The sequence below is a fragment of the Tachyglossus aculeatus genome, chromosome 14, assembly GCF_015852505.1.
Source record: "Tachyglossus aculeatus isolate mTacAcu1 chromosome 14, mTacAcu1.pri, whole genome shotgun sequence".
NCBI lineage: Eukaryota > Metazoa > Chordata > Mammalia > Monotremata > Tachyglossidae > Tachyglossus > Tachyglossus aculeatus.
Window position 1 is genome coordinate 44,267,174 of NC_052079.1, and position 14,042 is coordinate 44,281,215.

Below are 14,042 nucleotides of genomic sequence, written 5' to 3' on the forward strand. Positions count from 1 at the left end.
TGTATTGGGGTATTATGTCATTCCTCATCTTATTGTGAAATGTATGAATTTTGTTTCCTTTGATAAGATACAAATCTTTATGATAACATAAAATGCACTGTAGTGGCAGATATAAAAATGGAGCCATAATGATTCCACAAACTTTGATGTTCAAGTCTCACACAATACATAGGCAGGCTCAGAAAATATCCACATGCAATATATTTTCCACTCTAATTCAGAGTTTTCTCCATAACTGATGAGCAATTATTTACGTATCAGCCTCTTTACAAACTACAATCAATGCTGTGGATTGTTACTTTTAAAACTAATTCTTACTTGTCCATAATTTGGTCTCAAGTAAAACAATTTCTTTCCCATTTCAGGTCTAAGGGGCTGGGCCAATTTTCAATTTTAAAACATATCTTTACTAGTGATCTGTGAGGACAGACTTTTCCATTCATTTTTTCCCTCTTTCATTCAATCGTATTTATTGAGGGCTTACTGTGTGCAGAGCACTGTACTAAGCGCTTACATTCACTTGCCAAATCCCTAACCAAAAATTGAATATGGATACATTCAAAGGAACCAGGAGAACAGGGAAGGAGAAAAGGAAGATATGGAGCTAGGTTTATGTGATTTGTTTGACAAGGGAGTTATTCAAAGGAAGATAAAACACCTGGTTTTTACTTCTACAACTGCCTTGGTTTCTAAAGAAAAGAGATCCCTGAGGAATAGTATATTGCTATAGTACTGCCTCAGTCCTTTCTAGTGCCTAAGGCAGATACATTATCCCCCTTTAATGCCACATTCAGATATACTAAGAGCATACGGAAATCATATTTTCTGGAGCTGAAAGAGGGATGGGAATGTGGCCTTTATCGGGAGGCAGTTTCTGAGGGTTATGGCCAAAAAGTCAGAAAAGGAAGATGGAAACACTCACAGAGGAAAAGTAGGATGAGAGATCTCTCTCCTTCCAAGAGAGTCTCATTCATTCAATTGCATTTATTGAGTGCTTACTGAAAAGCACTGTGCCAAGTGCTTGGGAGAGTACAATATAGCAATATACAGTCACATCCCCGGCCCACAACAGGCTTACAGTCTAGAGTGGGGCAGATAGACATCAATACAAATACATAAAAATTACAGATATGTACATAAGTGCCGTGGGGCTGGGAAGGGGGAAGAGCAAAGGGCTTAGGTCTCAACAGCCTATCCCCAGCTGCTGTCTCAGTGCTACCGCTGGAGTCTGGAGCAGAGTAAGACTTGCTGCTGTTTCTCCTACTACAGCATAGAAAATCCCTGGAGGTTTGCTCCAACCCAGTGTGGCTGCTCGGAACATGGCTCCTGCTCTGAAAACCCCTAGGAAGCAGAAGTGACAAGAAGCAGCCAGCATGACTGGGGAGAGCAGATGAGTTCATTAATTCATTCATTCAATTCATTCAATCGTATTTATTGAGTGCTTACTGTGTGCAGAGCACTGTACCAAGCGCTTAGGAAGTACAAGTTAGCAACATATAGAGACGGTCCCTACCCAACAGTGGGCTCACAATCTAGAAGGGGGAGACAGACAACAAAACAAAACATATTAACAATATAAAATAAATAGAATAGTAAATATGTACTAGTAAAATAGAGTAATAAACCTGTACAAGCATATATACAGGTGCTGTGGGGAGGGGAAGGAGGTAGGGTGGGGGGAGATGGGGAGGGGGAGAGGAAGGAGTTAAGGGAAAGGAAAAGATTTAGCATGATATTCCCTGAGCCCTGCCATATTTTTGCAGAGAGGGTAATGGCATGGTAATCTCAGTTCTGGGGCCTCAAAACAAAGTCCTAACTTTTTCTAGTTATCAAAAAAAATCAATCCTGAGTTCTATATGTGTGCATACCCCACACATTTACCTCTCAAGTAAAACAAAGAACTTCAAGCTTTATTTTTCTTGAAATACTTCGTTGGAGCCACATTTGCTAATAGGTGAATCTCTTGTTTAAATCACCAGGCCATGGGGATTCTTGGGCAGTTTCTCTTCCAAGTCATTAACACACAAATCCTATTTAGTACAAGATCTGCGAGATCATGAGCTCCAGTGGCAAGTTAAGTAAAATATGCACACAACAGCTTATTTCTTCCATTTTCCTGAATTATGAAGGCAGAAGATTATAAGGTTCCCAAGTGGCTTGAGGTAACGTCAGCTATTATGCAAAGTGTAACTGGTTTAACAGTCATGAATCATAGCCTGAGACTGGAATGAGCAGAGATTGAAGGAGAAACAACAGATCACCTGTTTGGAAGCATTCACCTTCCCCAACAAGATGACATTTTATGATTAAAAACAACTTTCATATTAACTTTGTAATTCTGAATTAAATGCTATCTACATAACCAAGAGATACCTTTATGTCTCAAATGTAGAAAGAAAGGTGCCTAGATCAATATCTATTTTCATGCTACATTTTACATGAAACATATCTTTTGTTAGAAGATTTTGCTTTCCCTAGCGATTACTGTTTCTTCGGGCTACTAAAGATGAGCAAATGAGGAACAGAAAACTTCCCATTCTCCCTTTCATGTTCCCTTCAAATAATGTTTCATGGATTCTTTCTGATTTTTCCCTTCCTTGTTAGATTACTGAGTAAACTCAGCTAATCAGTTGAACTGGGGCCGCAGATCATGTCATCCACAAAGCCTCAGAGAATGAAGAACTGCTATGAAATGGAAAAATAAATGCTGAGGAGGATTTCAAAAGAAAACGTAAACAGTGGTAAGGCTGAAATTGAATCATATTCTGTTTTATGGCACTGGATCAAATCAGATCAACAAATTTCACAGAATAACCCATGACAATGCCCCTGTGTAGTTATATTTCTTTTAAAAGCTCATGCTTCAAATGGGCCTTCCTCTTTTTAGTCTATCATTCAGAGACCTGAACAACACTAGACAAACTCAATAATGTTAATTTTTTTTATAAATATTTGTCTTGGGAAAGCTGGCCAAAATTTCGGATTTACCAGCAGGCTTTCTGGTTGCCTAAATCTTTGTGTATTTTCTTGTAATTACGTGAGCAAAGTTCACTTTCCAACAAAATAAAACAAACTCTATTCTTCCCACCTTCCCTTTTCCAATTTTCCTTTCTTCCTCAAGATTTATTGCTTTTCTACTCTATTTCTCTTTATTTTCAAAGTTGTCCCTCTAAATAGCACTCTCTCTCTTACACACACACACACACACACACACACGTGTGTGTGTGTGTGTGTGTGTGTGTGCCAGTGGTCATTTTTATTTCTTTTGTACTGTACTCATTTTCAGGGATTCTGTGAATCTCATCTCAGTAATCAATCAATGGTATTTACTGAGTGCTTACTACACTAAATACCCAAGCACTGTAGTAAGTGCAGTGACAGTTATCAGACATTCCCTGCCCACATCGAGCTTCCAGTCTAGAGACAAGCTTACAGCCTACAGTAAATATTAATAAAGCATTAGTATCGGATATAGTTGTCCTTCATACTTGAAAAAGAGGCCACTGACAGTGAAGTTCACCTATGAGTGCATGGGTGGCCGAAAAGGAAAAAGTAGGATCACAGTCCTGGCTACAAAAAAAGGCTGTCCCTTGTGTTATTATGCATAATGTTTGCAGCACCTGGGGCTGCTTCTCTTTTCCCTCTCTTTCCAAATGAAGCTTTTGTTCAAAAAAAGTCATTCTTTCTCAGTGGCAAAACAACACGCTGGCCTATCCTGAGCAACTGACTAGTAGGAGGCGGCACTGTCTGAGGCTTTGAATTACCGTGTCCTTAAAATGCTTCCTCTACCCTCCTTGCTCTGCACCCTGGCCAGCACTAATGCACTTTTCACTTGAAGTTTGGATATTCTCCTGCTATACTTTTAATATTACAAATGAAAAGGTAGAAAAATCAAGGATGGCCACTTAGTCTTGATACAAGAGACAGTATCAAATTTCAGCCCACTACCAATGTAGTACTTGGAAAATAGATTTCTTGGACATTTTATGTTACCTGCTCAATTCACATGGCAATGTACATACTACAGGTTTTCGCCCTACATAAAAGATAGCATTTTGGAACTTATTCTTTGGTATTCATAAGGAAAGGAGTGAACTGTCAAAGTTTTTCACGACTAGCTATTCGCAGGTGAAATGTGTTGAAAATTTCCTCAAAGAGGTAGGAGCATTGAGAGTAACCAGTTTTCTAAATTTTTCATGGAATTGTCAACTGCCTGCTTCCTCTATTTCCATGTTCCAAGATGCTAGGGGAGTAAAACAGACCTTTTTTATTTGTACTAACCTGATCTCTTTCCATACATTATTCCTCACATACACTCTTTCAGAACTTGCTTGGACTTTAATTTGTTACTAAAATAGATCCAATCTCTTGAACATTTGTTTTGGTAATCATGGTGTACCTGCTAAAATGCCCTCATGTAACTGGAAGCAGGATATGATGTTCTGCTTTTCAAATGGCCCATGAGGAAAATCCCTCGAAAAAAGGCCTGTAAAATTGCTCTACACCATAAATACTGTTTTGGAAAAAACACAAATAAGGCATTCTTCAAGGTCTTATTTAAGACACAGCTTTGTTAGACAGGGTAGAAAAATATGTCTCTGGGTTTGTATTTTCAAGTGCTAAGATGATTGGTAACCAGGATCATTAGATGAATGCTACAGAAAAGAAATAGGAAAAAAGGGCTTTATTCAGCATGTCTCACTTACTGCAGTGGATAGTCGGGACGCCAAGGTCATTTCCAAATTCCCTTTGAGGCCCAGGAGTGCAGGAACTAAAATGAAAACTTCAGTCACATTTTTGAATACTTCCCAATGCTGAAAGAATAAGAGAACTGAGTTAGTTTGGATATTTATTAACCTCTTGTTAAGTGCTAAGCCCTGCAATAAATTCAAAATGTCAGATCCAAATACAGCCCCTGTCCTACACAGGGTTCACAAGGTAGGGACAGCAGAGAGTTTACCTCCATTTTATAGATGAGGAAACTGAGGTACTGAGAGGTAAAATCACTTGCTCAAGGTCACAAAGGTTTCCTAACTCCTAAGTCCCATGAACTTTCCATTAAGCTACACTGCCTCCATAGTTGAGCTTAAAGTTTCAAAAAGTGGCAAAAATAAATGATGAAAACTTTCTTTAGAGACCAACAGCACTTTAAATAACCAAACTATACTGTTATTAATATTTTAGACTTCCCACCCGTTCTTTATGCCCTCTGCACCATAAAGATTCACCAGTGAACTTGTTTATTCAGTGCTTAATTTATGTTGGCAGAGCTGCTGAGGCACTGAATAGCTTCATGGCTTTCTTTCTTCTCTGCCTGCCCACAATGAACTGCCCCCACAATAAAGCTGGGGGTGGGGGAGGGAAGAGTTTGAGGAGCTGGAGAATGCCTACTGTTGAGACCTTGGATTGCTCCCTTTCCGCTAGTGAAAACTAAGTTTTGTAAAGTAAAATTCGCTCCTTTTAGTTATTGTTGTGTTCTCTTTTTATGTCAGCGTATGACAGAAGTCCCAGGATGCCAGTATGGGTCTGAAGGTAAGTCTCCCTGCAATTTCTCTTCCTTTCTTTCTTCCTCCTTCTTTCTCTCTCACACACACACGAGAACCTGGTGTCATTCCCTTCCCTATGAGTTTATTCAGTATAATAGAAAGTACTGGCTCATGCTTTGAGTTGAGTAATGAAAACTCCTCTCCCAGACTAGCTCTGACTTCCAAGGCCATGGGTAATGTTATTTCCACAAAAACTCAGTTTACTCAGCTACAAAATGAAAATAAGAATGCTTCAAGCTGGTATTACTGCAAGGCCAAATCAAAGTAATATTTTCAGAGGCCCTTTAATTAACTCTAAGATTTTAGGGTTCAATTTTATTTTTCCCAGAAAAATCCCTAAGCATTTCTACTTACTATTATTGAGAACTGTAATTAACTTGCTGCCAGTGGATGAATAACAGATTTGTGCACATAATTAAGAAGGAAATGGGGGCATCTACAAAACTGAAAATGAATTTTCAGGGGCTAAGGGGAGGAAGAATCCCCACTTTACAGGAGGAAAACTGTATCATAGCTAATATCAGTAGTTCATCAGTAGTTTGAAATTACAAAGATGCTCACCTATAGATTGCTCAACATGCATTTGAGGAATATTTGCATAATTTATATCTAAAACCAATAAACTTATCCTGGCAGTTTCAGCTCTGATACATTGTGAAAGCTTCTGTCATGGAGTTTGGGAATTCTTAGTTTTTGTTTGTGTGGAGTGCTTTCAAACTCTACAATTTAATTCCAATATAATTTTGGCTGAAACAGGAAACAGCAATTAATTTAAGGTGGAAAAAGTTGGCAAAACCAACAAATTACAGGATATGCTTGCCAAGGCTTTGCTGACTCAACCTGTCTCACACAAATATTGTAGCAGAGATGAAGCATCCCACACATTAAAGAAACCTTATAAACACTACGCTCCATGAACCCAGATCATTTTGGTATTTGGAGATTTCTTATTATAAATAGCTGAGGGTTGTTGATGCAAAATGGGTATATGATTGAATTACCAAACTCACTGGAAATATACTGTAGAACACACATTCCATTTTGATTATAAAATTTGAATTTCATTAGGGTGGGAGTAGTCCCTCAGAGATAATGCTTTTAAAGGCCCTTGCCCCTTCAATTCTGAGTTTATATAAACCTCTCTTTCAATGCACTATTGAGTGAAAACAATAGCTCCTTTACAGTTGACCATACTTAGCAAAACAGGCGGCCAGTACTGCTCTGTCTCACTGGTTAAGAGAGAAGGAGAGTGGAAATAGGAAGAAGAGCCAAACATTAAATTTATGAGATGGACTGTACATACAGAAAGACTGGAGCAATATAAGGAGGGATGGAGGCCCTGAGAAATGTACTAACAATATTATCAAGCTTTACGCCTCTGCATATGAAGAAATTTCCAAGTCACTTAGCTGTAAAGTACTCATTTTTTTAAAAAAAGGAGCAGGAGAGTAAGTAGGAACGCACTAAAGTCTGGAAGCCTGAATTTGACATGTTGGATTAAATAACTGCTCAATAACAATAACTATTATTATGACAATGGCAAATACCTGATCTTCAGGCTAAAACAAAATTATAGCATATCTAATTGTGAATTAAGACTAAACTTTACCCATTTTAAAAATAACTTAATCATGTACCCATTTTACATCAACAGTCCTCAGGTATTTCTCATTATTATTATTATTATTATTATTATTATTATTATTATTAACAAAATGTGTTGTGTGCATCCAATACTGAGTGCAAGGGACCACCTTCAGAGACAAATGGAAGCTGTTAGAAATGTACTAACAATATTGTCCCTTTATCCCTCTGTAGTCCTTGTCCTTAAGCGATTTTTGTAAGCTCGTTGTGAGCAGGGAACATGTTTACCAACTCTTATATTGTGCTCTCCCAAGTGCTTAACACAGTGCTCTGCATACAGTAAGCACTCAAAAAATACAATTGATTGATAGTAGGGAAGACTATCAAGCCAAAGGGGGAAAAAAAATCAATGGGGAAAGCTTTCTGACAGAAATGGGCCTTGAGCTGAGATTTAAAGGAAGAAAGGTTGCTATGGAGGACAGGAGTAAGGTTGCTCTATGATTGAGACAGTTTGAGCAATGGTGGAATGAGAAAAGGTGACAGTGCAGAGAGCTAGAAGAAGAAGATAAGCCTCACTTAGGGTGGAGAGGGATACAATGGAAGATGAGGAAACAGACAGAACAGAACTTGATAACTGAAATATTTGGAGGGAAAAGTCAGTACCTTGTGTTTGGTCTAAAGAGAGATGGAATCACTGGAAGGCTCAGCATAGAAAAGAAACCTGAACAAAGGGTCAGATATGTTTGTTGATTTTAGCTTTCAAAGTAATGAGATCACAATTGTTGGAAAAGAACTTAAGAATGGCTGTTTATAAAAGAGTTAATAAGAAGGGCTAATCTTAGTGACTGGAATAAATTACACTGATCAAGTTGCAAAGTAACCAAGGGATGACTGTTTCTTGAGGTCTTTTAAATCTGGAAATTCTAGACAGTGAACACTGGACTTCAGTAATGAATTAACTAAGGGATAATCACAAAACATTCCAAAGACCTCAAAATGTATCATTAGCAACTAAGTAAATGCTCTCAATAAGGAATGCAAAGACTCTCCATCACAGTTCTAGCCATAAAAATCAATACTGTTGGAACCAAAATGACAGGCAGGAAAGGTGGATTCTCTCTCATCTCACTAAAAATGCTACAGTAAAAGAAAAATAGCTTCTCTCCAGATTCACAGACACTCTCAGGTGAAAGACTGAACAATTTGAAATTTACTGTGCATGCAGTGATTAATACTAGATTTTAAAAAACCGTACCTGATCATTTGGGGATTGCTTTAAAGAGAAGGGGGTTTTTGTGTATCGAAGGGGAGCGATACAATATAATTCATCTAAACCCCTCAATTTTCCTCCTTATTCTCCTGAGGGCAAAATAATGTTTTTGTTTTTGACCAGGACATTTAACAAACAAGCTCAGTGAGGGCTGTCATTGCATTAGAATGCCAGCCCTGGGGCCAAGCAGTGCATTATCATGCTAACCAACCCAAGATGTAGGGTAGATATCACAGCTGACATTCAGTAACCTTCTGTTAATCCTGAAGGCTATGTTTGTAATTTAGCAAAGCACTGAAAAGGACATGATACCTCTGCTTCAAGCAATTTTCAATGCTTACCCTTGATCTTCTCACAGAAGAGCCAGACTGATTTAGCAAAGAACTACAAAGACAAATGAATCCTTGGACCTCGGTAATAATAATGACAATTATGGTATTTGTTAAGCACTTACTATATAATAGGCACTGTACTAAGCACTGGGATGGACACAAGCAAATTGGGTTGGACACAGTCCCTGTCCCACACAGGGCTCACAGTCTTAATCCCCATTTTACTGTTAAGGTAACAGGCACAGAGAAGTGAAGTGACTTGTCCAAGATCAAACAAGAGATAAATGGCAGAGCCAGGACTGTAATCCATGACCTCGGACTCCCAGTCCTGTGCTCTATCCACTATGCCATGCTGTCTCCTTTAAATTTCATATTAGATGTTAAATAAGACCTAAATATTTAAACAAATACTACATTCCCCCGAGGCATACACGAACCCAGGAACTCCAGTAATGTTAGAAATATTGCACAATCTTTTTAGTGAACTATTCTGGTCAAGTTGGGCCAAATGCTGTTAAGATGGGGTGAGCACACTAACCTGCCACTGTTTCAATCCAGGGAGGGCATGGACTCCTAGGCAGTATAATGCTGGAGTGCCACCCCTCTAGACTGTAAGCTCATTGTGCGCGGGAAATGTGTCTGCTAACTCTGATGTGTGGTACTCTCCAAGCGCTCTGCACATAGAAAGAACTAAATACCATTGATTAATTGATTGATCCTGCAAGCAACCTCAAAGCCCCAGTAACCAACAGGAAAAACCAAAGGAACACACACAACACTGCCACCACTCAGAAGTGAGCTAGAGCATTGTCGGGGCTTTGGATCAGGTATGTATCCTCATTCTTGGGGTTCAGCCAAGTCTGGGCTGGTTTTCACAATTTGGCCTGTTTAAAGGTCTGGGATACTGTTCTCAAAATAGAAACAGAAAGTAGCCCTTTAATATGTTCAAAGTATCCCCCCTCTCCCCACCATCACCACCACTCACTTCTACAATCTGGCATAAGTGTTTGGCCTGGACTTCCTCTATCATTTACTGTGAATATGTGGTTTCTTTAAAAATCATTAGAAGGGAGGGAGTTCACGAAGGAGGGATTTCATTTTGGATCTAAAAACTTGCTCCTTGTGGACTGCCAAAATGCAGTTTTCAATTTGGCTCCAACAAGAGCCTCACATTTTTAGAAGGATTTAGCTTGTGCTCATTGTGGGCAGGGAATGTGTCTATTATATTATTGTGTTGCACTCTCCCAAGCGCTTAGTACAGTGCCCTGCACACAGTAAGAACTCATTAAATATGATTGATTGGATTGATTGATTTGAGGGTAGGTGCAAATAAGAACTACAGAGCATGGTCTGGCATTTTATAATCTAATTTCGAGTAAATATTGTCTTAAATTTAACCAAATAATGTAGTGTTTCTCAGTAATGAGAGGGTGGGAGAATTCCCAGTATATGTATTAACATAAATTACACTCCTGCTAATGTATTAGGTCTTAACCTATCCGGTGCCAAAAGGTTAATATCAAATCATTTATTACTACAATAATTTAACTTTGTTTTCTTGAAAGACAGACAAGGGATTTCATTTCTAGAATCCCCAAAATCAATTTATCTGCTTCCAATTGCTGTTCCTCCAACCTGTTTTGCTATATTCCTTCTCCTCATTTTTATTCAAAAGCGCTATGATTTAAACTCAAGTCATACGTTTCCATTTTCACCTCAAAGAATGAAAACGAAAGTGGAATTGAATGAACACAGCACATCTGAATAGGCAGAATTATTTTATCTCTTTCCAGTCATTCTTGGTTAACCTGAAAAATTAGTAATTGACAGACAATCTCACAAACTGGACAAATTTATTCAAGTCTTCTCATCAGAAGAATGCCACATTAGCAAAGAACATTAGGTATCACTTTCACTTCTGAGCAAAAATCCTTGGTTGCAGCCAAATGTTAGGTCAGTTGATAATCCCCTACTTTGGGGAAGAACTTTCAAAGGTCAACTACACTTTCCATCTCCTTTTAACTTTAATAAGTAGGAGTAAACGATTTTTTATGGGTTGAAGAATGGGACAGAAATGAGGAAGGGAGGATGAATGCCTTATTTTACACTGCAATTCAGCTTGTAAAGTCATTATGACAGACCTTTAATTTAACTCTTATAATCATCTTGAAGTTGAATGTAGTGGGACTATTTCAAGTCAGTAAATATTTATCCAAAGCTTGAAGAAACCAAAGTCTTCGGTCGAATGTTCATGAGTGAACCCATGAAAATATGGGAATGCAACGACAACCGCCAAGTTGTAGTTTCTGGATTGTTCGAGTGAACTGAATTGGAATGCTAGTGAATAAGAATCTCATCCCTGGACAACATTTCAATCGTTCAGTTCTTCAAAAAGCTTAGGAGAGCTGTAGCAACAGGGCAAAGGAGATGAGAAAAGCAGCTAAAGAGCTCTCTCCCTTTGTTTTTGATCTGCCCCATTGTCTCTAATAGTCCTTGAGATCACATAACCAAAGCTGGTAACTTTTATAAGAAAATGGAGGCCCCTGAAAAACTTATATATCACACCAAAATTTTAAATACAGTAGTTTGAATATTCTGATCAGCCTATTCATTAGGAAATTAACCTTCTAGCCAAGTTGAAAAATGAATATGCACACATAAAAATGCCACCTATAATGGCTAACACCATCATACTACACAAAAATAACAAACAAAACTACATCATAAACTGAATATTCTGGAGATACATAATAAGGTAGAAGCCTTAATTATTTTAGTAAAATCATAGTTCTTAAATCTTAAAGTTTTAATTCATAAGTCACTTTATCTGTTATGAATACATTGAAGTATTGCAATTTCCCTTTATAAAAGGTAATATATGCACCTAAAAATAATAGGTGTCAAACTCCTTGATGGTTGGAGCCTTGTCTTTTACCTCTATTGTACTTTCCCAAGTGCCTAATAATGTGTACAGCATACAGCAGATGCTCAAAAAATACTATTGCATAAATGTATAACCAAATTATGACTTCAGTATTTTATATCTGGGAGGCCTTCTAACTACTGCTTAGCAAAGCCCCTAAATTTTCATTTTATAAGTGATTAAGAGGGGATACACACTATTATAAATACTATTACCCAATAAGATTTAATTTATTCTCATACAAAAATGATGGCCAAGAGTATTGACATATTACAGCATTCTACTTTCAATTCTGACATAAAAATCAACACAACATAGTAGACACATTCATTTTTGAAAGCTTTAACTCAATTCCCAGTTTGAACTTAATTTTAAATGAAAAAAGTCATTTTATTGAAAGATGTGGAGTTGTCTATAGAATCAGGTTTTTCCACTTATCACCTAAAGAGACAGATGCAATTACATCAAACATGCCTGATAAAACATCTAAGAATTTCTGTTCTATTACACGGTTTATTGGAAAAGTTTCACAGTAAAGGATAATCTGACTAGGGACAACTGAAGAGTTAATCTTTCCCAGGAGGAGGAAGTTGTGGGCTAAAAAAGTATATACAAGAGAAGTTATGCCCTCTTAACGTGTAAAAAAAGTTTAGGGCACTTTCCACCATGTATCATAGTACAAAATGATTCCTTAAAAAGAATAACTACACTTTAGAGAAAAGAATAAGCTTCAGGAAATGGAATGTAAATAAAATTTCAATTACTTTAGTTTTGGATTACCATTTTTTGGTATGATGAATCTAACTGTGATTCTTCCTTAACATTCAGAGATGCTTGTGACAAAATGAGATATTATGTACTAACTTATTCTCTGTACTGATGCAATCTTCATGATAACCAGAGATGCAAATAAATAAAATATATTTCAAAGCATTTTGCGTGTAGCTTCTACCAATAGTAGGGAGTCCATTTAATATCCAAAAGGAGAAATCTGAAATTAGCAACCTTAGTTTGATGGGTTTTAAGACTGTAATAATCTGAGTGTTAATAGTGCTTTTGAAGTTAACTTTGAAAATGTTTTTAAACTATACAAATGTGTACTGTTCTTCCCTTCACAATACCTTGTGATCTGCAAATACTACGTGTGCTCAGATTAAGGAAGCGAAGTACTAAGTCAATATTAAAGAACCCACACATCCTGTAATGTCTTATTGCTCTTTCATCATCATCAATCGTATCTTTTCCGAGTTCTGGCTAAACAATCCACCAGAGAAAAGTAAATTAGCACAAAATTTGGTAACTATTCTGTTGAGAAGCATTATACAGACATTATTTCATGTATTTCTGTTTCAGACAAAATGAGACATTTTTATCAATCATACCATTTTGAAGTCTATTTAAGGATTCAATATTCGCAAAAATGTGTGTAAATAACCAGTTTTATGTATGACATACAGGTAAAAATCTTATAGTTCTTTTTATTTATATTCATCTAAATACTATTCCAGAATCATGGTAGTGAGTTCATTGTGGGCAGGGAACATATCTACCAACTCTTGTATTTTTCAAGTGCTTAGTTCCGTGCTCTGCGAACAATAAGCGCTCGACTGATATTTAACTGAAAGGTAAAACAACAACAACATAACAAAAGAGATATAGTTTACCACACATTAAAAATGCAATGGAGAGGGAAGCAAATCTACCCCATCATGTTCTTGGGACCAAAAGTGCCGGAGGTCTTTGGCTAGAAAGTGAAGAGAGTGAATTAAAGGATGGCAGAATGTGCTGGAACTACACATGAACCCCAAGGCAGCCTCATCATGTCATCATGATTTTGTTGCTCCAGGGCTGGGTGAGTCTGGCTCCCAGTAGTCCCTGGCTTACATGGGGCTCCCAGTCTAAGAGACCGTGATAGTAGGACTGGTGCCTGCCTGCAAGGATTTACAATCTAGTGGGGAAAAACACTACATTACAGATAGAAAAAAGTCAGAGTGTGTAAGATATGTGCAAAAGTTCTATGAGAGGTTTGTGAGTACTTAAAGTCCTTAGGTGGCTCAGGAGGGCCAAAATGGCAATTTGGGGATATAAAATGGGGAGACTGAAATGAAACAGGAGTACCTTCCTGGAGATGTGCCCTTTTCATCCTTTTCATGACAAGAATATTGTTGTTTTTTCTGTAGAAATGTTGAGGGTAGTCCTACAAACTAAAAATGCTATTAATTAAAATATCATTTATCTTAATAATAATAATAATGATGGCATTTATTAAGCGCTTACTATGTGCAAAGCACTGTTCTAAGCGCTAGGGAGGTTACAAGGTGATCAGGTTGTCCCACGGGGGGCTCACAGTCTTCATCCCCATTTTACAGATGAGGTAGCTGAGGCGC

At 37.6% G+C, this 14,042-nt stretch overlaps 1 protein-coding gene across 3 annotated transcripts in view; it reads right to left on the bottom strand.

Moving 5' to 3' along the window:
* SLC41A2 (solute carrier family 41 member 2) overlaps positions 1–14,042 on the bottom strand; it is a 77,061-nt gene that overhangs the window by 44,716 nt on the left and 18,303 nt on the right. For all 3 annotated transcript variants that reach the window (XM_038756211.1, XM_038756209.1, XM_038756210.1), the window contains one exon: positions 4,707–4,814. In XM_038756211.1, coding sequence (XP_038612139.1) covers positions 4,707–4,814 — 108 coding nt within the window. The remainder of the gene's footprint in view (positions 1–4,706; positions 4,815–14,042) is intronic.